General features: G+C 46.4%; 2 protein-coding genes and 1 long non-coding RNA gene across 4 annotated transcripts; 1 reads left to right on the top strand and 2 right to left on the bottom strand.

Annotated features, from left to right (window-relative positions):
• Positions 1 to 6075: 6075 nt before the first annotated feature.
• NAT8 (N-acetyltransferase 8 (putative)) lies at positions 6076 to 7007 on the bottom strand. The gene is given in 2 exon segments (XM_035001295.1): positions 6076 to 6767; positions 6770 to 7007. Coding segments are annotated over 2 exon segments (687 nt in total). The 5' UTR covers positions 7002 to 7007; the 3' UTR covers positions 6076 to 6312.
• A 2843-nt stretch (positions 7008 to 9850) lies between these two features.
• Positions 9851 to 21024, top strand: LOC118007971. The gene is made up of 3 exons (XR_004678528.1): positions 9851 to 11364; positions 12892 to 12960; positions 20971 to 21024. It is a non-coding gene; the product is annotated as an uncharacterized LOC118007971 (long non-coding RNA).
• TPRKB (TP53RK binding protein) lies at positions 15146 to 21507 on the bottom strand. Of its 2 annotated transcripts, none has more exons than XM_035001292.1 (5): positions 21403 to 21507; positions 19300 to 19459; positions 17536 to 17658; positions 16016 to 16192; positions 15146 to 15274 (listed from the first exon to the last, which is right to left on the bottom strand). In XM_035001292.1, exons 2-5 carry the CDS (start codon positions 19438 to 19440, stop codon positions 15188 to 15190), a joined length of 528 nt encoding a protein of 175 aa, XP_034857183.1. In that variant the 5' UTR covers positions 19441 to 19459; positions 21403 to 21507; the 3' UTR covers positions 15146 to 15187. The 2 variants fall into 2 exon arrangements, with proteins under 2 accessions (XP_034857183.1, XP_034857184.1); XM_035001293.1 differs by having other exon boundaries at positions 19300 to 19399; positions 21403 to 21489.
• Between the last annotated feature and the right edge of the window lie 1942 nt (positions 21508 to 23449).

Raw genomic sequence — 23449 nt, 5'->3', positions numbered from 1 at the left:
GTGGTTACCATGGGCTGGAGGAGGGAGGACAAAGAGCTGGTGTTTGGTGGGTCCAGAATCTGTCTGGAATAGTGAAAGTAGATGGTGGCGATTCTTACACGGCAAAGTGAATGTACCTGATGCTACTGAATCATACAATTAAAAATGGTTAAAATGCCAAATTCTATGTTAGGTATATTTTTCACAATAAAAGATAAATGAAATATAATGAAAGGAATTACAACATATAAGAAATAAAAATCACAAACATCAAGAAATTTGTAAAAGAAATAGCTTGGAATTGAAAAGCCTAAATTAAAACATTTAAAATGTCAACAGAAGAGAAATTTTAAAGGCATGATTTTTTTAAAAAAATGAAATAATTTTTATTTATTTTTTTAATATTTATTTGACAGAGAGAGACACAGCAAGAGGAAGGAACACAAGCAGGGGGAGTGGGAGAGGGAGAAGCAGGCTTCCCGCCGAGCAGAGAGCCCGATGCGGGGCTCGATCCCAGGACCCTGGGACCATGACCTGAGCCGAAGGCAGACGCTTAACGACTGAGCCACCCAGGCGCCCCTTAAAAAAATGAAATAATTTTTAAAATATGTGATGAAGCCAGGAGTTTATAAATTAAGGTAGTATACATATAACAAACATTTTAGAAGGGGGAAAATAAAAATGGTCAGGAAGCCTAAGAGTAGATCAATTAAGCTAAAACAATTCAATAGACAAACTACATACTGTCAACAGTAAGGACAAAATACACTTTAAATCATTTGAAAGGAAAACAAGGTAGCAGTTTGAAAGTATGCGATGAGAAAGAAATGAAGGGCATGCTGTACAGGCGAGCAGCTGGAGAGAGACGGTGACCTCCCAGATGGGAATCTGTGTGGTGGGCAGCACCCAGCCCCCAGCAGCTTTGTCCTGTTCACCGTCCTCCCCTCACCAGGCAGGTGTGGGCCGCAGTTCAGCTTCCCATGCCCACTCTGGAGTCCCTCATATCCAACTGGAGCTCAAGTTCAAAGATTCCCCAGGTTATCCAACATCATCAAGGATCCAGGCTCCTCATGCCTTCAGTGGTTGGGGGAAAGGGCCCCTCCCCCATGTCGCACCCAACAGAGGACAGACGCCCCTCCTCTTCCCCTCCCACCTCTCAGAATGCCCCATGGAGAGAGCTCTGCTGGCGCCCACTGTCCTGCCTAACCTTGCTCCCCTGACCCCTCCCAGGCTTCTGGTAGGATCTGGGCTGTCCCAGCTTCCGCTTAGGGTGCTCTGCCCTCCTGTTCCCTAGACCCACACGCCATGAGGGTGCTCACTTTTTCCCTCGGGCACTTCTCTACCTCATTGGGCATCTGCGTCAAACAGCTGGTGCCCCTCCCCTCTGGTTCACACCCCAGGGAGTGAAAATGCCCCCAGAGGGGAGACGTTGGCTGGAGAGAGGAACCTTTAGGTCCTGCTCTCCCCTATGAGCTTTCTCTAGCCGTAGCTCTAGGTGACTTGGCCGGCAGGGGCAGTGCCCCTGTTTAATTTCCTCTAATTAGTGCTCAAAGTAGATGCTGTCTTCCCCAGTCAGCCGCTAGCTTTATTTTTTTTATTACGATTTTATTTATTTATTTGACAGAGCCGGAGAGCACAGGCAGGGGGTGTGGCAGAGGGAGCAGGAGAAGCAGGCTTCCCAATGAGCAGGGAGCCTGATGCGGGGCTCGATCCCAGGACCCTGGGATCATGACCTGAGCCGAAGGCAAGTGCTTAACTGACTGAGCCACTCAGGTGCCCCAGCCACTAGCTTTAAAACCCTGGTCTGCCACCTGGTCACAGGTCCATATTTCCTGCATAGTTGTTCCTAAAATAAACTTCGTATAATAAGACTCATATTTAGCAAAATCTAAACTAGGTTATCCTCAGGATATAGAGCTGAGCATTTTCACACTGATTTTGTTCAGAAGGTAACCACCTGGTTTATGATACATGGAAAATTTATTCATTAACCTTCCTAATAATGTCTCCCCATTAAAAATTCACTATGTTCCCACTGTATCTTAAATGTTTTGTTGTTGTTGTTGTTTTCTGAATGGTTTAAAAAAATATATTAACTCTGGCCAAAAGGTGGAAACAACCATAATGTCCTTCAAGAGATAAATGGATGAACAAAATGTGTGTACGTGTAATATACCATATTACTCAGCCTTCAAAAGGTAATGAAATTCTGATATATTCTACGATATGGATAAACCTTAAAAAAACATTGTTAAGTGAAATAAAGCCACACACAGAGGACAAATACTGTATGACTCCACTTAAACGAGGTACCTAGAGTAGGCAAATTCCTAAAAAGGTGGAATAGTGGCTGCCGGGGGCTGGGAGGAGGGGGTGAAGAGGGATTATTGCTTTGCGGGTACAGAGTTTCTCTTTGGGGTATTGAAAAAATTCAGGAAATAGTGATGATAGTTGCACAACATTTTGAATGTAGTTAATGCTACTGAACTACACATTTAAAATTTGTTAAAATGGTCAATTTTATGTGATGTATATGTTGTCACAATATTACAAATGTGAGGAGGAGGAAGAAGAGGCACGGCAGAGCGAGGGAGCACAGACCTTCCTGCAGGTACTCACACGGGCACACACGTGTGCCAGACAGAAGAGGCATATGCCCGGCGGGCAAAACCAAAAACAAACTTACCCTAGTTTAACCAGTACACTGTTACATAAAAGGAAACTGGATGTTCTTAAAGTTTTACCAAGTTCAGAATAAAACCTCATCTTTGAAATTGAACAAATTACTTATTAGCTGAAGAAAGGTAAAAGGAAGTTTGGAGTCAGCATTCTATGGTTTTTTACAGCTGGGCCCAAGTCACTGACCTCTAAAATCATCTTGGACCACACCCTCCCTCCTTCCTACTTGCTGGAAAACTATCAGTCCCCTACACTTGCCCAAAGGGGTCCTTGCACAAGTCACAGAGCTGCACTTTGCCATTCCCTGCAAGCCATTCCCAGAGGCTCATGGGAAGCCATCCACCAGTCAGTGGGGTGGGTGCCCTTTTGATGTTCTTTGTCCAGTACCCCCTGCCTTGCCTCTGTCTGCATTCCCCTAAGCCCAGGTCAGGAAAAGCACTTTCTCCTCCAATTCCACCCCCTTCTCTCACACACACACACACACAAAGCCAACAACATCCTACCTCTGCCAGAGTTCCGGGCCCACGGGCACTGACTATGACTCAGATTCCCAGGAAAGCGTCAGCCATCAGCTCTTGCTCCACAGAAGTGTACGTAGGTGTCCTCAAGACTTCTCTATCAGTGGCCTTGGGGTTGCAGGTGGCACCTTGCCCATCCTTTGCTTGGCTGGGGCAGACTCATGGCCAGCTGTAATTCCCATAACAATTTCTCAACATCTCTGCTGTCTCCAACCTTTTGTATCCTCCCTTTGGGTTTTAGAGCCATCTGAGCTCTTCCTTTTTTATCTCTAAAAACTTTTTACAGGTGAATTTCATATAACATAAAGTTAACAGTTTTAAAGTGTACCCTTCGGTGGCATTTAGTACATTCACAATGTTGTGAAACCACCACCTATATCGAGACTTGAAACATTTCCATTGCCCCAAAAGAAAACCTGCAGCCATCACTCTCCATTTCCCCTCCCCCGCAACACCCCTGGAAACCCCCTAAATTGTCTTGGTCACCTCCTTTGGAATTTCCACATTTCGGTCTCAGATCTTATTTCTTATCTCTTATACCTGGTGCCTGGCCTGAAGCTCCGGTTTAACTTCCCATTATCCTTAGCCCACTATCTTGACCTAAATACCCTCCCTCCAATTCACCAACACAAACACGTTCACTCGTCCGGCCTTGGGCCCCTTTCCTGAACTCTGCAGGGAAGAACTGCTTCAAACTCCACTGATCAAGAGTGTGGATTATGGTCTGGAGAATATGAGCAAAGGAGTAGCATCCAGGACAGGCCTGGCCTCTGTCCCTGGCTGTTAGAGCACCCTCTGTGGATCAGGCAATAGGGAGCAGCGGGGTCCACTGACTTCCTCTGCCTGAGGTGGGGCCAGAGGCTCATGGGAAGCCATCCACCAGTCAGTGGGGGGGGTGCCCTTTTGATGTTCTTTGTCCAGTACCCCCACCATCTCCACTCTTATGACAATATATCACCCCTTGCTGCCTCCTGATTTCTCAGCCCCTATGGCCTGTAAGCCCCTGGAGGGCATGGACCACGTCTACGTGGGATTAGCAGTACCAATTAATTGTCACTTAAGAAAACTTTCAAAGCATCGGGACCACTGTGGGCCTCCCCCATCTCTAGCACCAGCTGGTGCCCACTTGGGAATTCCTCCTGAGGGGCGGCCTGGTGGGCCGAGGACAGCTGGTGGGCACCTCCTCTTCCTCTACTGCTCAGAGAGGCTGGGCCCCTGCCATTAACTAGAAGCTGGAGCTGGGAGGTAACAGGAGCTTGATTTAAAACGAGGGGTGGAAGTTGGGGGCACAGTGTAACAGGAGATTTACATGGTCCAGTCTTCTGAGGAGCACACAGGGAAGGTGCAAAGGCTGCAGGCGTGGAAGAGGTAGAATGCCTGGCAGAAGGGACCATGGGTCATCCGAGGCTAGGGAGAAAAGAGACCCAATGGAGTGTGGCATAGTTGAGGCCCATGGTCTTGGGTAACAAAACATGAATGTTTTGTTAAACGTTTCATTTGATGAAAGTCCCCATTTAGGGGAAAAGTACCTGTAGCAATGCCAGTTGGCGGATTCGGGCCTGTTTGTGGCCTGATTGACCCTTCACGAGAGATAAGCCATGAGCAGGCATGGGAGTATGTCACAAGACCCAGACTGAAAGGGTGCCTGGACTTCCCGGGTCCAGGGGACTCACTGGATCCTGGGACTCAGCCTCTGGGTCAGGAGACCCGGTGCCAGTGATGACCTAGCTGGACAAGGTGGACAGTGGGGCACACACCACTTTGCCTCTGTATCAGAGGGTCAGGCCTGAGGCTTCTGTAAAAATCTGGAATCTCTGAGCACTTGGGGACAAGAGGCAGGGTCCCAGGTGTGGCAGGTCTGGGAAATTCACCAATCCCATTTCCTCTTCCCGAACACACACATTCTCAGCCTCCCTTCAGGCATATTAGGGCGATGTGACTGGGGCCTGGCCAGTGGGGTGGGGGCTGCATCACTTCTCAGTCTAGCCCGTGTTAAAATCCCACTCCCTGTCCCGGGCTGCCTCCTTCCCTTTCAGTGGAGATGGTGCGTTGGGGGCCAAAGCAGGCTGATGGCATTGTGGGCCCCAGTCCTTCTCCCAGGATTCTTCTCCATCTCTGTCTCAGCACCCCTTGCTGTGTGACTTCAGCTCCTCTCACTAAAGAGGCAGGGCCCATTTCTCTTCCCGAGTCCGGAATGTCAGCAGATGTGACACCTGAGAAGCTTGAAAAAGCATTTGCTTGTTTCTGCTTCACTTTCTGGTCCCCTGCAATTATCTTAAAACCATCGCTGAGTTGCGTGCTGGAAAATGAGCTGGCCCAGTAGCCCTGTCACTCCAGCCAATCCCACAATGATATGTGAAGTGGGCTGTTTGAGACCAAAAGGGCTGCCAGCCAAGTCCAGGCTAAATTGTGGATGGTGGACACGTGAACTAAAGAAATGTTTATTTGGGGACACCTGGGTGGCTCGGTTGTTAAGTGTCTGCCTTCGGCTCAGGTCATGATCCCAGGGTACTGGGATCGAGCCCCGCATTGGGCTCCCTGCTCGGCGGGAAGCCTGCTTCTCCCTCTCCCACTCCCCCTGCTTGTATTCCTGCTCTCGACACTCTCTCTCTAATAAATAAAATCTTTAAAAAAATAAAAATAGGGGCGCCTGGGTGGCTCAGTCGTTAAGTGTCTGCCTTCGGCTCAGGTCATGATCCCAGGGTCCTGGGATCGAGCCCCGCATCGGGCTCCCTGCTCCGCGGGAAGCCTGCTTCTCCCTCTGCCACTCCCCCTGCTTGTGTTCCCTCTCTCGCTGTGTCTCTCTCTGTCAAATAAATAAATCTTTAAAAAAATAAATAAATAAAATAAAAATAAAAATAAAAATAAAAAATAAAATAAAGAAATGTTTATTTGTGTGTGTTTATTGGTTTGTTTTAACTCAGCCTTCTCGTGGCACTGGATAAATGAAACAGTGGCCACCCCAAAAGACAGAAAGGAGCAGAACCCTCCCCGCCCCCACCCCCGGGCTTCCCACAGAAGGAACAGTGAGCTCTCACTGTGCTGTCACACTGAGACTTCGGGGTTTGCTTGCTACCTCAGCAGAGCCAGCCCTCTCCTGACTAAGCCACCAGGAACTGGATCACCGGCCCCCCTTCTACTCCTGTGCCTGAGAGGCCTGAGCAGAGGGCAGGTGGTAGACAAACATAACGGAAGGAATAGCAATTAGCCTCCAGCTCAGGGAGAAGAAGAACTGGTGCGTCTTCTGGAAGCCCATGCGCTGGTAGAGGGCCAAGGCCGAATGCTGCAGCACGCTGGTGATGAGGACGACTTGGCGGTAGCCCTGGTCGCGCGCGAACTGCAGGACGGTCCTGACCAGGGCTTTCGCTATCCCCTGATGCCGCCACCCCGAGGCCACGCACAGGTGAAACAGCTGCAATTGCTCCTTGGGCAGGGGGCGCTCCTTGACGGGCAGCACGCCCACGATGCCCACCACCTGCCCCTCAGCCTCGGCCACCCAGAAGCAGGAGCCAGGCTCACTCAAGTAGGACTTGCTGATGTCGGACAGGTCTGTGCGCAAGCACATGACTTTAAACTTGCTCCAGGGGTGGGAGCAAGGAATCTCAGAGCAGTGAGGAGGGTGAAGCTGGCTAGGAGGGCCAGGAGCCAGGAGCCAGAGACCAGGAAAAGGGCGAGGGGCACCCCAAGCAAGAGCACCAGGGTTTGGGGCAGCTTCAGGACGTGGCGGAAGGTGGTGGGGACGTACTCATCCATTGCCCGGGAGAACAAGTCCAGGACCTGTGTGCAGTGGCTCTCCCGGTATTTGCGGATGTGGTAAGGAGCCATGGAGGTCTGCTGTGCCTGAACCTCAAATGCCGCGAGGGAGTGAGCCAGGTGTCCCTGCACACCCTTCCTGGCAGCCCTGGGGAAGACAAAGGAAGCCAGGTAAGTGCCCCATCTCTGCCACCTCCCAGGAGTGGGGGAGACCCTGCTCAAGGGCATTTCTGCTTTTGCCCTAGAGGATGTAGGCAACAGCCACGGGGAGGTGTAGGGTCAGAATGATTTGCGTATGATCTTGGCTCCATCCCTTTCTAGTTGTGTAACCTTGGTATGTCCACCTAACTTCTCTGAACCTGTTTCTTCATCTGTAGAACAGAGTAAAATAAAAACCTGCCTTCTGAGATTGTTTTGAGGATTTAATAAAATAACACATACAGGAGCACCTGGGTGGCTCAGTTGGTTAAGCGACTGCCTTCGACCCCAGTCATGATCTCAGGGTCCTGGGATCGAGCCCTGGGTCGGTCTCCCTGCTCAGCGGGGAGTCTGCTTCTCTCTCTCTCTCTCTCTGCCCCTCCCCCTGCTCATGTTCATGCTCTCAAATAAATAAATAAATAAATAACCTTTTAAAAAATAAAGGGGCGCCTGGGTGGCTCGGTCGGTTAAGGGTCTGCCTTCGGCTCAGGTCATGGTCCCAGGGTCCTGGGATCGAGTCCCACATCGGGCTCCCTGCTCGGCGGGAAGCCTGCTTCTCCCACTGCCGCTCCCCCTGTTCGTGCTCTCTCTCTCTCAAATAAATAAATATCTTTAAAAAAATAAAAACACACACAAAGCTCTGGTATATAAAATACGCTTTTCTCCACCCTCTTTCCCTTTTCTGGCTCACTTATCTTCTTGGTACGTTGGAGCAGCACCCACAACAGCCAGACCATGTGTCCCCCTGCCTTTTGGTCCCTAGAGAGGGACCATCCATGGCAGGAATCCTGTGCTCCCAAGTTCTTTTTTGTTTTTTAATATATTTTTTAAAGATTTTTTTTTGACAGAGAGCACAAGCAGAGGGAGCGGCAGGCAGAGGGAGAGGGAGAAGCAGACTCTCCACTGAACAGAGAGCCTGATGCAGGGCTCGATCCCAGGACCCAAGATCATGACCTGAGCCGAAGGCAGACGCCCAACGACTGAGCCACCCAGGCGCCCCCAAGTAAAAGTTTCAACAAACGCTTCTTCCCCCTTGATTGCAAATTTTTAGGCTGCTGAGGTGGCATAAGAGTCAAACATCAGGGCGCCTGGGTGGCTCAGTCGTTAAGTGTCTGCCTTCGGCTCAGGTCATGATCCCAGGGTCCTGGGATAGAGTCTCATGTCAGGCTCCCCACTCAGCGGGGAGTCTGCTTCTCCCTCTCCCTCTGCCTCTCCCCTGCTTGTGCTGTCAAATAAATAAGTAAGTAAGTAAGTAAATAAATAAATAAATAAAATCTTAAAGAAAAAAAGAGTCAAACATCAAAAAAGTCCCAGACTTGATACCCAGAGGAGTGTCCGAGGCTCCAGGCCTCTCTCAAGACCCTGTCCTTCAACCTGAGTCCTCTCACCTGCTATCACAACAGACTTGAATGTCCAGGACGGTGACAGGATGGCCTCTGCTCTCAGCCTCTGACTGACATCCAGGAGAGACTGCCCAGGGCTCAGTCTACCAACAGGAAGCAGGCCCTCCCTGGATGGCCACCTCATTGGCTGGCTTCTGCACACTGAATAATCCTAAACCCCAGGATCAAAGGCTGGTCTATAACGGAGCAGGAAGCCCATTCTCCACTGAGCTCTGTGATCGCCAGGGAATTGCCGGGGGCGGGGGGGGGGGGGGTTAGCAGGGTCTGGAACATCTCAGGGGATCCTTGCCCTCGCAGATGGCCTGCACTCTTCCTCCCACGGTGGCTCGGGCCTGGAGCATCTCCCAGCCGGCACCTTGATGCGCTCTGGTGTCCACCCTCGGCCCCTTCACACAGCTTCTAGGAGCCCGGGGAGTGCACGCCTCACCTTGCGCTGGCATCGCAGGCTAGAGTCCAGACCCGCCGCTCAGCACGCAAGGGGCTCTCTCCCTGCCTAGGCTCTACCCGGCCTGAGGCAAACTGATCGTTTGCAGTTCGCCGCCCTCATCTCACTAGGCTCCATCTTCATTCGTTCGTTGGTTCGTTCGTTCCAGGCTCTGTCGTGTGTGGCGTGTCGCAGCGACTGCGCGCCCGGCGGCCTCCGCTAGGAGCAGCAGCGACCTGCGGCGCACGGGCACCAGCGCGGCGCGCAGCTGGTGTGGGTTCGGGTCGTGGGTCAGGGCCTGTGCCGTCGCAGCTGTTACACACTTTGCGCTGAGATCCACCACAGCAGGGAAAAGCAAAGCCGGAAGTCCCCTCGCCGTGCCACGGAGATGCCGTCGAGGGGCTGCTTCCGTCCCAGGACGTCGCGCGCGCCTCTCCCCTCGCGGCGCGGTCAAGGCCCGGCTCCCCGGTCTCACGGCTCCTGAAGCCAGGCTCCCCTCGTCCGCAAGGTGTGTGCCAGGTGTTCTCAACCGCCGGGCCGGGCGAGGCGCCGTGGGGGAGACGGGCCGAGCAGAGGGCCCGGCGGCCCAGGTTTTCAGCGCCAGGAGCTCGTCGGGAGTTGCGGCCCGTGCGCAGACCGGCGAGGCGCGCGGCGCGGAGAGCGGCCGGCTGCCCTAGAGGGTGACAGGGCCTTCCGGAGAGGACCCTCGGGGAGAGAGCCGGAGGAGAGGTGGGTGTGCGCAAGGCTGAGGGAAGGAGAGCGTCGGGGCTGAGGGAACAGAGGCGTGAGGACCCCGAGGCAGGACAAAGGCAAGGTTTTCCGGGAAAGGGGGCCGCCGTGGCCACGGAGGGAGGGAGGGAGGGAGGGAGGGAGGGAGTGGTGAGGGCGGCTGGGGCCTGGGCTTGTAGGGCCTGTCGTCCCAGTGGTGGGGTTTGGAGTGACGGGAGGCCGTCGACAGGCTTTCACGTGGGCAGTAACACAGGCAGGGGTGCGCGCATGTGTGGGCGTGCCTGCGCGCATGTGCGTTGCTCTGGCTACATCTGGACAGTGAATGGCGGGAGACAGTAGTGGAAGCACATATTTCCCACCCCGCAGGCTAGTGTAGCAGTCCAGGTGAAAAAAGAGCCCCCAGGGACCGATATGCAGGTTGCTCACTGTTCAAGAGCATCTGGCCGAGGAGGGCTAGTCGGAACAAAAATAGAGCCCCACTCCACTCACCAAGCCAAGAGCCCTGGCACAGAGCTGAGTCTGGCCAAAGGAAAAGGTCACCTTTTTCTTATTTGCTCAAAGGGCATCACTGCCCACTGGGCTGTGCATCCAGTGGGCTGCATCTGTGTGAAAGGGGTACCTTGTTCTGTGTTCACTAAGGAGCCACGTGGGCTAGCAGAGGCCCTACAAGAGTAAGTGGTGGCTTGGACCAGAGTGAGGCGATCCAGATGGTGAGAACCAGCCCACCTGTAGGTGCGTTTTGGGGGCAGAAATGGCAGGAGTTTGTAATGACCCAAATGGGAATGAGGATGAGGAAGGGGTCAGAGATGAAAGCCACATTTCTGGCAAGAACCTCTGGAGGATGCAGGAGCGACAGACTTGGAGAGAAAGATCATGACTGCCCCTAGTGGTACCATCTTGTGGCCTTCTGGTTAGAAACCATAGGCTGGCAGCTAGGGCCCGGGCCCAGTGGATGGAGACTGATGACATTCCAGGTCTTTGGCACCCAACAAGGACACAAGGGGAGAGTTTAACATGAAATCTGAGGGGTGAGCCATGGGTATTTGCTCCATTGGTCTCATACATTTTAATATTTAAACATTTCAGTGTTAACCAAAAAAAAAAAAAAAAATGAACTAAGAATCAAAAGGGGCTCCAAAGTACAATGAGTTTTCCTAGCGAGTCTATTATTAACCAGTCAAAAACCTAATAGTCAAGCTGAAGGGCCAGAGGTCTGTGATCTATCCCCATGCTCTCCTTCCCTGTATTCTCACTGGCTTCTGTGGTCTCCTCAAAACTCAGTGGTCTTGGTTTCCATTCAGGCTTTTCATCCTTCCCCAGAGCCATAAACAATGATAATGAGAATTTATTGACATGAAAAAAAAAAGTCAAAATACTGCTCCAAGAAATAAAAAACTATAAAACAGTAGGTTTTAACTCATTTTTGGAAAAATATAACCTGAAACTAATGTACAGACACAAGCATGCACAGAGAAAAGTCAGCAACCATACCAAATGCTGGCAGCAGCTGTCTCTGGATGGAGGACTTAATGGGTCATTCTCTGTGCAAAAGATGGAGCTTGGAGTGTGCTGAGGTTTCAGGCTCTTACCTTCAGATGGTGAAAAAGAGGCTTGGGAATCTACCTGGCTCTGCCTCAGCCGGATCTAAGAGTCTAAAGGTACCTATCACGAACTCCTAAAGGTAAGGCAGATGTGTTTATTCTGTTATTTCATGTTTTAATTAGCTACTATAGTGTGTACAGTTCACTGGCATTCAGCACACTCACTATGTTGTGCAACCACCACCTCTGCCTGGTTCCAAAGCGTGTTCACACTCCAAAAGGAATTCCCTGGCCCCTACGCAGTCACTCTCTCTTCCTCCTCTCACCAGACCCTGGCAACAACTAACCTGCTTTCTGGATGTTTCATTTAAATGGAATCATATGATAGGCGAACTTCTATGTTCAGCTTCTTTCACTTTATTTTTAAGGCTCACCCATGTTGTAGCATGTATCAGTAGGTCGTGGCTTTTTATGGCTGCATAATAGTCCATGGTAGGGAGATCCCACTTTTGTTTATCCATTCACCCATTGAGGGACACTTGGGTTGTTTCCACATTTTGGCTGTTGTGAATTGTGCTGTTATGAACATTGGTGTACACGTTTTGGGTTGAGCACCTGTTTTCAGTTCTATTGGGTATAGACCTAGGAGTAGAATTTCTGGGTCGTATGGTGATTTTGAGGAACTGCCATACTGTTGTCCAAAGGGGCTGAGCTGTTCTACTTTCCCACCAGCAACGAGTCGTATTTTCTTTTCCTATCTGCCTCAGCACTACTGCCTGGTACATAAAGAGAAGTTGGATGCCTGGCACTGTGAGGAATCTCTTTTCCTAGGCTCTGCTTGATATTCATGCCAACCTAAGTACTAAGGTTGATATTAATGTGCCCATTTTACAAAAGAGAAACCAAGGCCAGAAAAGCTGAGCTCTCCTACCCAAGGCCTCATAGAATCACCATTATTCCAAAGGTTGTGGATTTGAGAGGAACGTGTCACTAAAACCCCACACTTACATTTATGAAAAATATTCCCTACTACACCAGCGCAGCCCAGAAATGGGCCAACGAGATGGACGGTTCATAAATGGCATTACATTTGGGAAGTCTCAGGGAGAAGAGAACATCAATTCGGCTTCATTTAACTTAAGTTCCCAGAAAAAATCTCCCCTAACCTCTCCTCGGGGCTCCCGGTAACCCAATGTCAGGCCAATGCCCTGAACTTCTACTGAGAACTCATCATTTAAAGGAGATGAGTGGACGAAAATCATGGTAAATCCTTTCAAGGGGAAAGAAGTAGGTGGATGGGTCATCCTTAGTAAGGTGTTCAGGAATCCTAGGACCATGATTTCAGCTCTGCAGAAATGTTCGGTAACCTTACAACTAATTGTCTGAGAAAGTGAGCCAGTATCAGGCCTTGACACTCAAATGAGGGTAACTCCTGCAGATTTTATGCAGATGATCCAAGGGGCTAATTCTGAAGGTGTGGGTGGGTAGAGGGGGACCAAGAACCGGGTGTGTTATTGCCCGGAGGCCTGAAGCAAGGTGGGAGGGAGAGGTGACAGGAACCTGACCCAGGAGTTGAAAGGTTCAGGGACAAAGCCAGACCACATGACCTTGCAGGGAGGGGTCAGGAGAATAAATATGCTGGCCTCACACTCTTTTCCCCTCTCCAGTCTACTGTGGGCCTCCCACTGGCCAAACCCAAGCAGAAGCCAAGGAGGAGTCCTCTTGCTGCCATACAGGTCAGTCTCCCGGAACGGGGTCAGGGGGAGGGTGTGGGGATGGGGAGGTGGTAAAGAGCGATCTGGAGGTGAACACGGGAGGTCAGTGGCACAAAGGACTATGAAAACATCAATAACAGGCAAATTTGATGAATACAGACTGCTCATTCTGAGACCAAGCAAACTAGGTTATGCTTTCCTCGATACTGTGATGTGAGCGCAGGGTGGCTGCCGTCAGCAAACCAGGAGCAGGGAAGCGGCTGCAGTGGGGAGAGCAGAATGGCACCTTTCTGCTCTGAAAAGGCTCTAATGAGTTCAACTTCTCATCCCCAAGAATTGTACTTCAGAGAATCTATCCCAAAGAAGGAGAAACATGTACAAAGATTTATTTGCAGAAGTGAAACATTGAAAGCAGTATAAGTGTGTAAAAATAGGAGACTAAGTAGGTATGTGACAAGTCAGCGTCAATACAAAGAATGTGAGTGACGGCATGGGAGGGGCAGAGCAATGGAGGTGTTCAGAGCACGGAGCCTGGGGTTACTCGGCTCAGACTGTTAGTCCCGGGCAGCTGAAACACTCTGTCAGGGGAAGAGATGCCTTTGTAATGGAGACGTCTGGGGGAGGCACCACCTTAACCAAGGGATCAAACTTTGTATCACCAATGATGGGGTCAACGGACACATGCCTCCTGATGACACGCAATGGCAAGGACACATTTACCTACTGTTACTCCCAAAAATATTTAAGCTGACTTAAATCATGAACAAATCCAGACAGTGTGGAATTCTGAAAGATACCTAGGGTGCTCTTCAAAAAATGTTAACATCATTCTTAAGAGGTTTGCTTTAGATGAAAGGAGATGAGATATGACAACTAAACACTGTAGGCTGAAGTGCCAGGTCTACAACTTACTTTCAAATCATTCAGCAAGTGTATGTTTGCATGTGTGTATGTACACACCTGAGCGCAGATAGGAGAGCAGGAGGCAAGAGCAAACAAATGTAGCAAAATGTTAAGAATAGTGAATTCCCATGAAAGGTACATGGACTTTTATTGTATTATTGTTAATTGTTCTGTAGGTTTGAAACTCTCTGAAATAGACTTCAGGACCAGATCTGTTTCCTTGCTGGTAAAAATCTCTTGGGATTGTAGTAAGCACTAAATGAATTAGTGCATATAAAATGCTAAGCACACTGCACACAAGAAACGTTAGCGATGTCTGTATGTGCTGTTATTTATGATCATGATAGAAATCACTAAGTATTTCCACCTCCCTGCTTTCCACCATGTGGCAGGATCACATTTCTCTGTCCCTTGTGAGGTTGGCAAGGCCACGTGACTGGCTTTGGACAGTGAAATATGAGATAAGTAGACCAGGTTTGAGTCACTGCCTCGTGTGTTTACTGCTTCACACCAGCTGCGCAGACCAGCACGACACAGACTTTTGTCGTGTGAAGCCAGTGAGCTTTAGGGACTGTAATTGAAGCCTAACCTAAACCAGAAGTCCACAAAGAATGGACCTCAGGTCGAATCCTGCCCACCATTTTTGTCAATTGAGTTTCACTGAAACACGGCCATACTCATCATTATGGCCTGTGGATACTATGATAGCAAGAGTTGAGTAGGTGCAACAGAGACCTTATGGCCTGCAAAGCTGAAAATATTTACTATCTGGCCCTTCACAGAAGTTTGCAACCCTTGACCAAGGCTGTCTTAACTACTACAATCAAAACAGAAGATAAGTGAAAAAGAAAACCCAAACCATTTATAAAACATGACTTTATACTAGCTGTATGACCTTGAGCAAGTTACTTATTATTTGTATAATCTTTTAGTTGCCTTGTGTGTAAAATGGTGGTTATACTAGAATTTACCTCCTCATGAATGAATTCCTGTATGTAAAACCCTTGGAACCAGGAGGCTTGGAAGAGAAATGCCAGAGTAGCCAGAAGTAAGGGCAGGGATATGAGCTGATGAATATAAAATCACTAAGGCAAGAACCTAGTAAACACCCAATTATTCCAATTACATAAAGATGAAATATATTTGAAGAGAAACAGAAGACTAGAAGATAAGAACACATAATAGCAACAGTGGCTATCTTTTAAAATATTAAGAGAGACTAGTAGTGGCTTTTTTTTCTTTGTTGTACCATTCTGTGTTTTCTACGATTGAACATATTATAATCAAGAAAGAAAAATCCATGTTTTTTTTATAAATGCTGAAAATTTTTAATACTTCTGTCATTTCACAAAACATCTTTTGTTGACATTCTACAAATGATACCATCCAATAATGTTCCAATACTTTCTTCTTGTGAAGACAGTTTATATATCTGTAAAAATAGAAGACAAATTATGGCATGCTGATATATTCATGCACTACTCATTTTAATCATACAAACATGTATTAAGTGAAATTATCATTCAACTACTGGGATAATGGTATGAAATTACAAATGTGATTAAAATATGCAAAGTAGATGGCAACTCATCGCTTACGTAAAAAAAAAAGTTCCCTTTAAATTGCAGTTATGGTGATAACCCTCTAAACACAGAAACCAAATTTGTACCAATTTTAAAAGCATACATCTAGACATTAAAGATCAAGCTTACACAGGGGCACCTGTGTGGCTCAGTCAGTTAAGCATCTGCCTTCAGCTCAGGTCATGATCCCAGGCTCCTGGCATCAGGCTCCCTGCTCAGCGGGGAGTCTGCTTCTCCCTCTGCACACCGCCCCCCCCCCCCGCCACGCTCCCTCTCTTGCTCTGCGCGCCCTCCCAAAAAAGAAAAATCTTCAAAAAAAAAAAAAAAAAAAATCAAGCTTACACTGCATTTGAAATGTAAAATATAGAATGTATTTAGAGAATGCTTTTACCACCAAATTTCTAACTATTTTATATAAACCTGCACCTTCTAATTCTTAGCTTCTATAATTATTTTCAAGTAATTTTAATTACATTAAACGTTCTTAAAAGTTCAAAAAAAAAAAAAAAACCAGAAGCATTGGTGATCAATAAACAAACAGCATCAGTATTATTCTTCATCACACTCTTTCTAAAAATAGACTTACAAACCTTTTTGACTTCTGTAATATTTGTTATGTCAGGAAGGTTTTGTAGAGAAACTTGCTGACCTTCAACCTGAGATATTAGGTCTTCTTTATTTATTTGTTTTTCTCCCTCTTCAATGTAAACAATAAGAACTGAAGTGTCATTTGCCGAGGTACCAAATTTTTTCAAAGTTTCTGAAATCTAAGGGAAAAAAAAGTAAAGACAATAAACCAGTAGTTTCTATGTCTATCCCCATCAGCCTCCTTCTCTGGCTGGGTTATTTTACATTTCCTAATGGTTCTCTCCCCCTAGTGTTTTTCTTCAGCAGCCCTTCCTAACACCCTCCAGCTCTGCCTCTGGAGCACTCTGCTCACAGCTGCACCTCCTTACTGCACAGTCAAGCCCATTCTTGGCGTGGCACACAAACACCCCCTCCTTCTGATCCCCACGGACCCTCCAGCCATGCACGCCTACCTTCTAGCCAGCCTGGACTGTGTGGGGGTCCCATCATTTCACAGTTTGTCCCCTCATCCTCTGCCTGGAGTGCCCTCATCTGTCACTGCCCTACACATGGCATTCCCCGCTGCACCCTCCTCCTTACAGGAGTTGCTTCCTTGCTGTTCCCGTAGGTTTGAATGATTATTCCCACTATATCATTTATCTTAGAGCAGTTGGATTTCTGTCATTTCCCTGCCTTCCTCAGGAGTGTATTTGTTTCTCCTGCCCTGGAACTGTAGCCAAAAGAGGAACCAGCCCAACAGATGCTTACTGAGTTGAATAGTTTCTCAAGTTATTTCAAATGATCTCAAAGAAATAATTATCTGGTAACTTTTTCTCTAGGTACCAAGGAATTCTATTATCCTGCATTTTATAAACTTTATAAAATTTCAAACGTTATTGTAAATCATGCTACAATTTCCCAATTATCCTCTGGATGATACTAGTCCCTGGTTGTGTTATTAACAGTAGTAGTGATACTCAAACTTCATCGGCAAAATTTCAGTTGTTTTTTTTTTTATGTGCCACAGATGGAATGTCTTTAGCTCAGTAACTTTGATTACTACCAGTATCTCAAACCCAAACTTCCTCACACCCGGGGGTGTGAGTGAGTCAGTGTTAAGGGCTGTTCCAGGTAACCGGCAGGCTTCTAGATATGGAAAAGACATGGATTCTATCCTCAAGGAGTTTATCGGGAGAGTAGATATGCATGGTAACACACAAATATCCATGCTTAGTGTTTTACCATTTAAATGTATATATCATGTAGAGGGATCTTCCTGCTATTATATGGTAAGGACAGATAAAACTATCCTCATTTCATGTAGCTAAACTTTTGTTTACTCATATGTGAAATGACTGCTAAGCTTATTTGTCTAGTAAGAGGCAGTGCTAAACCTCAACTCTGTCCACAACTCTCTTATTATTTTGCTTTGTTAAATACAACAGGCATACAGGAATTTAGCCTCCAATCCAACACTAGGGAACACAAGGTGTATCATGACAAGGTCAACAGAAATAAAGTAAGTGAAATCCCTATTAATTACACTGTTATTTGGGGAAAGGTTGAAAATAATTTCAGTTGATAGAGTTCTTGTCTTCATTTTTCCCAGTTTGTAGAGATGAACTGCTTTGTTTGCTGCCACAAGTATCTGAAATGGATCGACAATCTACCAAAAAGAACAGAAAGAATTAACACGCGGAGCATCTAGAGATGCATGCCTTTTCTCTTGGGAACTCCAATGTCAGGCTGTTTTACTTCATCACAACTTCTATGGACTATGTTTTCAAAACTGCTGGGTGCTCAGAAAATCATAGAATTTTAAAGCTGCAAGAAACTTAAATAGTAAACATTTTTAAAGTAACATTTGAGAATATCACAGGAAAAGCTATATTCTAAACATTTTACGTGTATTATTTTAATCCTTAAAACTACCCTATGAAATCAGTATTGTTCATATGCAGTGGATGAGGAAACCAAAGCAAAGAATGTCTGGATTTGAATCCCAGCTCTGTCACTTACCACTGAGGGGATTTGGGCAAATTCCTTAGGTTTATCTGTTAGATGCAGATAATCATAGTAGTTACTTCATAGGGTTGTTGTGAAGATTGAGTTGGTATATGGAAAGGAACAGAGTAAGCACTCTCTAAAGGTTGTCCACCACTTGCTCGAAGTCCTAATGGCAGAGCTGGGATTAAATCCTACGGCCATGGTTCCATGGTGTGTGCTCTTAACCACTATGCACACCTCCTGTGCAGAGATTTTTTTTCCCCAACTAACAGCTTTTTAAAATTTTTTACTTATTTTTAAAATTCTTTCTTTAAATTCAGTTTACATATAGTGTATTATTAGTTTCAGGGGTAGACTTTAGTGATTCATCACTTGCATATAACACCCAGTGCTCATTTCATCAAATGCCCTCAATGCCCATTACCCAGTTACTCCATTTCTCCCACCCACCTCCCCTCCTGCAACCCTGTTTGTTTCCTAGAGTTCAGCCTCTCTTATGGTTTGCCTCCCTATTTTCATATTTTTTTATTTTTCCTTCCCTTCCCCTATATTCATGTTTTGTTTCTTAAATTCTACATGAGTAAAATCATATGGTATGTCTTTCTCTGACAGAATTCTTTCGTTTAGCATAATACCCTCTGGTTCCACCCACGTCGCTGCAAATGGCAAGATTTCTTTTTTTTTTTGATCGCTGAGTAGTATTCCATTGTGTATATATACACATATCTTCTTTTTATTTATTTATTTATTTGACAGAGAGAGAGATAGCAAGAGCAGGAACACAAGCAGGGGGAGTGGGAGAGGGAGAAGAAGGCTTCCCGCCGAGCAGGGAGCCCGATGTGGGACTCGATCCCAGGACCCTGGGATCATGACCTGAGCCGAAGGCAGACGCTTAACGACTGAGCTACCCAGGCACCCTATACACATCTTTATCTGTTGATGAACATATGGGCTCTTTCCATATTTGGGCTATTGTGGACATTGCTGCTATAAACATTGGGGTGCATGTGCCTCTTTGAATCCTGTGCAGAGATTTTTCTAGTTCAGATGAGAAGATGAAGATCCAGGCATTTGCCATTATGTCAGAACCAGACCACAACCTTTCTTATCTCCTGGGGAAGTTTCCGGCACTTCGGCTTCTATTCACTGTAAAATTCAAGGTTGGCCCAGTCTGACTCCACAGCTTGGACAAGAACTCTTTACCCAAAGATGACAATTTTAGGCTAACCTATAACATCATGAAAAATTAATATACTCTTCAATGTCCCGTTATAGCTTATCTGTTCTCACTTATACTTACCACCTTAGGGTTTATTAATGAACCCTCAATAGCACCTTCCATGGCCTTTTTTCTCAAGTCTCCAGCATTTTTTACATCTTTAAATAACAGAAGGGTCACCCTGCATTCGGGAAATAGGTCCAGCTGATGTGTTAACTGCATTTCATAGACAAGCAGGATTCTATTTGCATAAAACCAAAAAGACCAAAAGACTTCATTTATTTAAAAGTTAACATTATAATTCACTAAAAAATATCCTTAACAAATAAATTAAAATAATTTTAATAATAAGATGACAGAACTGTTAAACTAGAAGAATCCATCCCAAAAGCACATTTGGCATCCTCATGAGATGTCTTCCCACCTCCGCTGAGTTGTTTCTAGCTTCCTTTATCATTCCTCAGAAAGGATCAAGGTTGCTGCCTGGTTCCAGGATCTGATGCATGGCTCAGGGGAAGCTTCTCTAACCAACAAGTAGGAGTAGAATGTCAGGAATTTGTTAGACCAGAGGTTACTTATGGTATTAGTGAAACCTCACTCCAACTTAGCCTTTTTAGCATTCTGGGCTTACTATTTTATGTATATTTTAGCAGATCCTAGACACAAATATTAAGAAAATAATTTTATTGAAGAAAGTATGACACTTGACTCATAAAAGATACTCATTTCACACATGACATTTAAGCAGAAAGGGTTCAATTACTAAAAAATCAATACTGACCCTTTCTTAGACATAAGTTTAATAAGGAAAACACAAAGACATAAAAGAAACATAAAAGACAAGAACTTGACTAACTAGAAAGACAACCATATCCTTGAATTGAAAAACAAAGTATTGCAAAAATTTGATATTTAAAACAATTTCAATCAAAGTCTTAGATATTTGGGTGCGGCAATTCGATAAATTCATTTTATCCTTTTACATGGTAGGTTCCATTTGTAGGACTCTTTACAAGGAATAAATTAAAAACCTATAAATTTATGTACATTAGATGTCCTCATCATTCTAATAGCAAAAAGTTGAAAACAAATTATCTAGCTAATAACGGGATTTGTGACTAAATAACCATTAAAAACTGTGGTCCTGAAGAGCAGTTAAGGATGTGTGAAAATAGCAATAACAATGAGTAAAAACATCTGACTGAAAAACAAAACATAAAACGTAGCATAAACAGTGGGCTTCTCAAAAAAGTGCATAAAAAATACTGAAAGGAAAATACACCAAAAAGTTATCTCTGACTTGGTGGAATTACATCTGACTTTTTGTTAGGAAAAAACAGTATGTGTGAATAATGTCCTGGCACACCGCAGTTCAATCTTTATTGTCATGGTAATGTCCAATGGGGGGGGGGGAAGATACAGGAAAACCTAACGAATATATTCCCAATTACACAAAAAAGATACACACAGAAAACAAAAACATGAAACATACCAAAATACGGCCATCTCGGGTGGTAGGATTATTGGTAATTTTTATTGTCTTCTATTAAAAAAAATGTACGTTCTGAATTTTCTACAGTGAGCACACAAGATTCCTATTTTATACATATAATAATATGTATAAAATAATAATATGTATAAAATAATTTTATACATATAATCAGCAAGGAAAAAACCTCTTCGCTGTTTATGTTTTCACACTAGGGAAAAAGGACCCCTGGCAAAAGTCAAAATGTTAATTCCCTCACTTAGGCCAGAAACTTAGAATCATCGCTGGGTACCTACCTCTTAGGTATCACTCTGACCCTTCCACTTCTCGCCCATACCCACCGCCCCCAGCAACCTCGCTCGCTCAACTACAGCTGTGGCCTCCCAGGGACGGTCGCCTCGCAGTTCCTGCCCTCCCATCACCCAACCTCCACCCGGCAAGATGAGCGATCCTCTCAAAAGTAAGCCACAGCCGGTCCTTCCGCTGCTCGCGTGATAAAGCCCCCAGCCCCTCCAATCGGGGCCGTCTCTCCCTCCTCCGCTCGCAGGCGCGTCGGGCCCGCGCTCTTTCCGCCACCGCCGCAGCGGCCTCCCCGGTTTCTGGTCCCCGGGCTCTCGCCCCCGCTCTGCCCTCCGACAGGCAGAACCCCGACTCCTTCCTCCCTCCCTTCAACTCGCCGTTAAGAGTCCATTTACCAGGGCCGGTCCAAGTCCCTCTAAGACGCGCTCCTCGGCCCTTCCACGACGCCAGGGAGCCAGCGCCTGGCCCCGCCGTGCTGCGTGCCCGGAGCTCGGGCCCCGCCCCCAGCCCTCTCCGCCCGGCCCCGGGAGGACCCACGCGCGCGCGCTCCCGGTCCGCCCGGAAGACCTTCCCCTCGGAAACAAAGCCCTCACTTTCCGGAAGCCGGGCCGTAGCCGCGTCCGCCCCTCCCCACACGCTTCTTCCCTAGCCTGAGCCGTCAGCGGACGCGAAGGAGAGCCGGGGCCCCGTCCGTCACTTCCGGCTACCGGGGCGGTAAGAACATGGGGAGTGGACGCCGAGTTCTCAGTGCCGGGTCTCAGCCTTGTCTCCGACGCGTGTTGGGCGAGAAGTCGGTTTCTTCCAGAGCAGAGAACAGTGTTGGCCAGGATGAGCTCCACCTTCGTTTCCGCTACAGTTCTTTGCGGGCCAGGCGGGACTCGTTCCCTTCTTGCTCTCGGTGCGGTCGGTCATTTAGGGAGGATCTCCTGGAATGGACCGCGACTTGTCTCCGGTACTTAAAGATAGGTGACAGGACACTGATGAAATCAACCTCTTCCTGCATCTGGCAGGCTCAGAAATTTCTCATCCCTAAGTGTATCAGCTTCCAAGAGAGGAGGTTGGATTTCATCTTGGGCAGTACTTTTCTTTAAACAGGTAAATTTACACAGTTAAATAACAGATATAGCTGTCGGGTGGATATGTGCTATGGAGAAAAAAAGCAAGGAAAAGGGAGGAATGCCTGGCCGTGGGTATTACTATTTCAAATAGGATGGTTAAGATCTCACCAGAGAGGGCCCTTATAACAGTGACTGGAGGAGGTCTGAAAGCAAGCTGTGTGATCTGGGAGAAGAGCATTCCAGGCAACAAAGAGTTCAAAGGCTCTGAGACACATAAGGCCTTTCCTAGGCCTTCCCCTATTTAAGGGATAGCAAAGAGTACCGTGGGCTTGAACACAGTGGGAATATATATGTGGAAAAGATATTCTGACCAAAGATTGGTATCCAGACTATATAAAGAACGCCTATAACTCGATAAGAGAAAACAACCTAATTATGAATGGGTGACATATTTGAACACTTTACAAAAGATACATGAATCAGGCTAATAAACACATAAGACGCTTAACATCATAGCAGAGTAATGCAAATTTAAAACATAATGAGCTACTACTACACACCCACATAACTAAAATTTTAAAAACTGATAGTGTAAGTGTTGTCAAACACAACTGGTATTGCTGGTTTGAGTTTTATAAAATAGTATAACCACTTTAGAAAAGAGTGGCAGTTTCTTAATAAATCAAATGTGTATTTACTCAGCAATTTCATTCCTTGGCATTTACCAGGAGAAACGAAAACATGTACATACAAAGGCCTGTACATGAATGTTCACAGCAACTTTACTCTTAATACAAAAGACTGGAAACAACCCAATGCCCAACAACATGTCAATGGATAAACAAATTGTGGTAAATTCATACAACGAAATACTACTCAGAAACAAAAAGGAATGAATTACTGGTACTTGACAATACTTGCAACATGGATGAATCTAAAAAACATGCTCAGCAAAAAAAAAGTGAGAGACTAGAATTAATATATTACCATATGATCCCTTTTCTACAAAACTCTAGGAATTACAAATTTATTTTAGAGTGACTGGAAAGCAAAAGAGTGATTGCTGGGAATGGAGGAGTGGGAGACAAGGACTGGAAAGGACCCCAAGGGAATCTTTGCTGTGAAGCCAATGTTCTAGATCTTGATGTGGTGTTAGTTACATAGGGAGTAGGACTTTGTCAAAATTCTTCATACTATGCACTATAAAAGTATATCTTATAGACTATAAATTATGCCTCAAAGTTGATTAAAAAGAGACATTAATAAAAAGCAGCTCAGTTTTTAGCAGCTTATTTGTAACCACCCAAAGCTGGAAACAACCATAATGTTCAAGTGAATGGATAAGCAAATCATATATCCATACAATGGACAACTTGGCAATAAA

This window comes from Mirounga leonina, unplaced genomic scaffold (genome assembly GCF_011800145.1).
Source record: "Mirounga leonina isolate KUSES-001 unplaced genomic scaffold, KU_Mleo_1.0 Mir_125, whole genome shotgun sequence".
In the NCBI taxonomy this organism is placed as follows: Eukaryota; Metazoa; Chordata; class Mammalia; order Carnivora; family Phocidae; genus Mirounga; species Mirounga leonina.
The sequence above is the reverse complement of the archived record's forward strand: the minus strand, read 5'-3'. Positions and strand labels throughout refer to the sequence as shown.

What these genes read in the sequence shown, in the direction of transcription:
- TPRKB (XM_035001292.1), bottom strand. Translation starts at nt 19,440, where the DNA reads ATGCAGTTAACACATCAGCTGGACCTATTTCCCGAATGCAGGGTGACC. An exon ending in CATTAATAAACCCTAAGGTG is followed by an intron (nt 17,659 to 19,299) that starts GTAAGTATAAGT and finishes TCTTTTTGGTAG; the next exon opens with ATTGTCGATCCATTTCAGAT. An exon ending in ACCTTTCCCCAAATAACAGT is followed by an intron (nt 16,193 to 17,535) that starts GTAATTAATAGG and finishes TTTTTCCCTTAG; the next exon opens with ATTTCAGAAACTTTGAAAAA.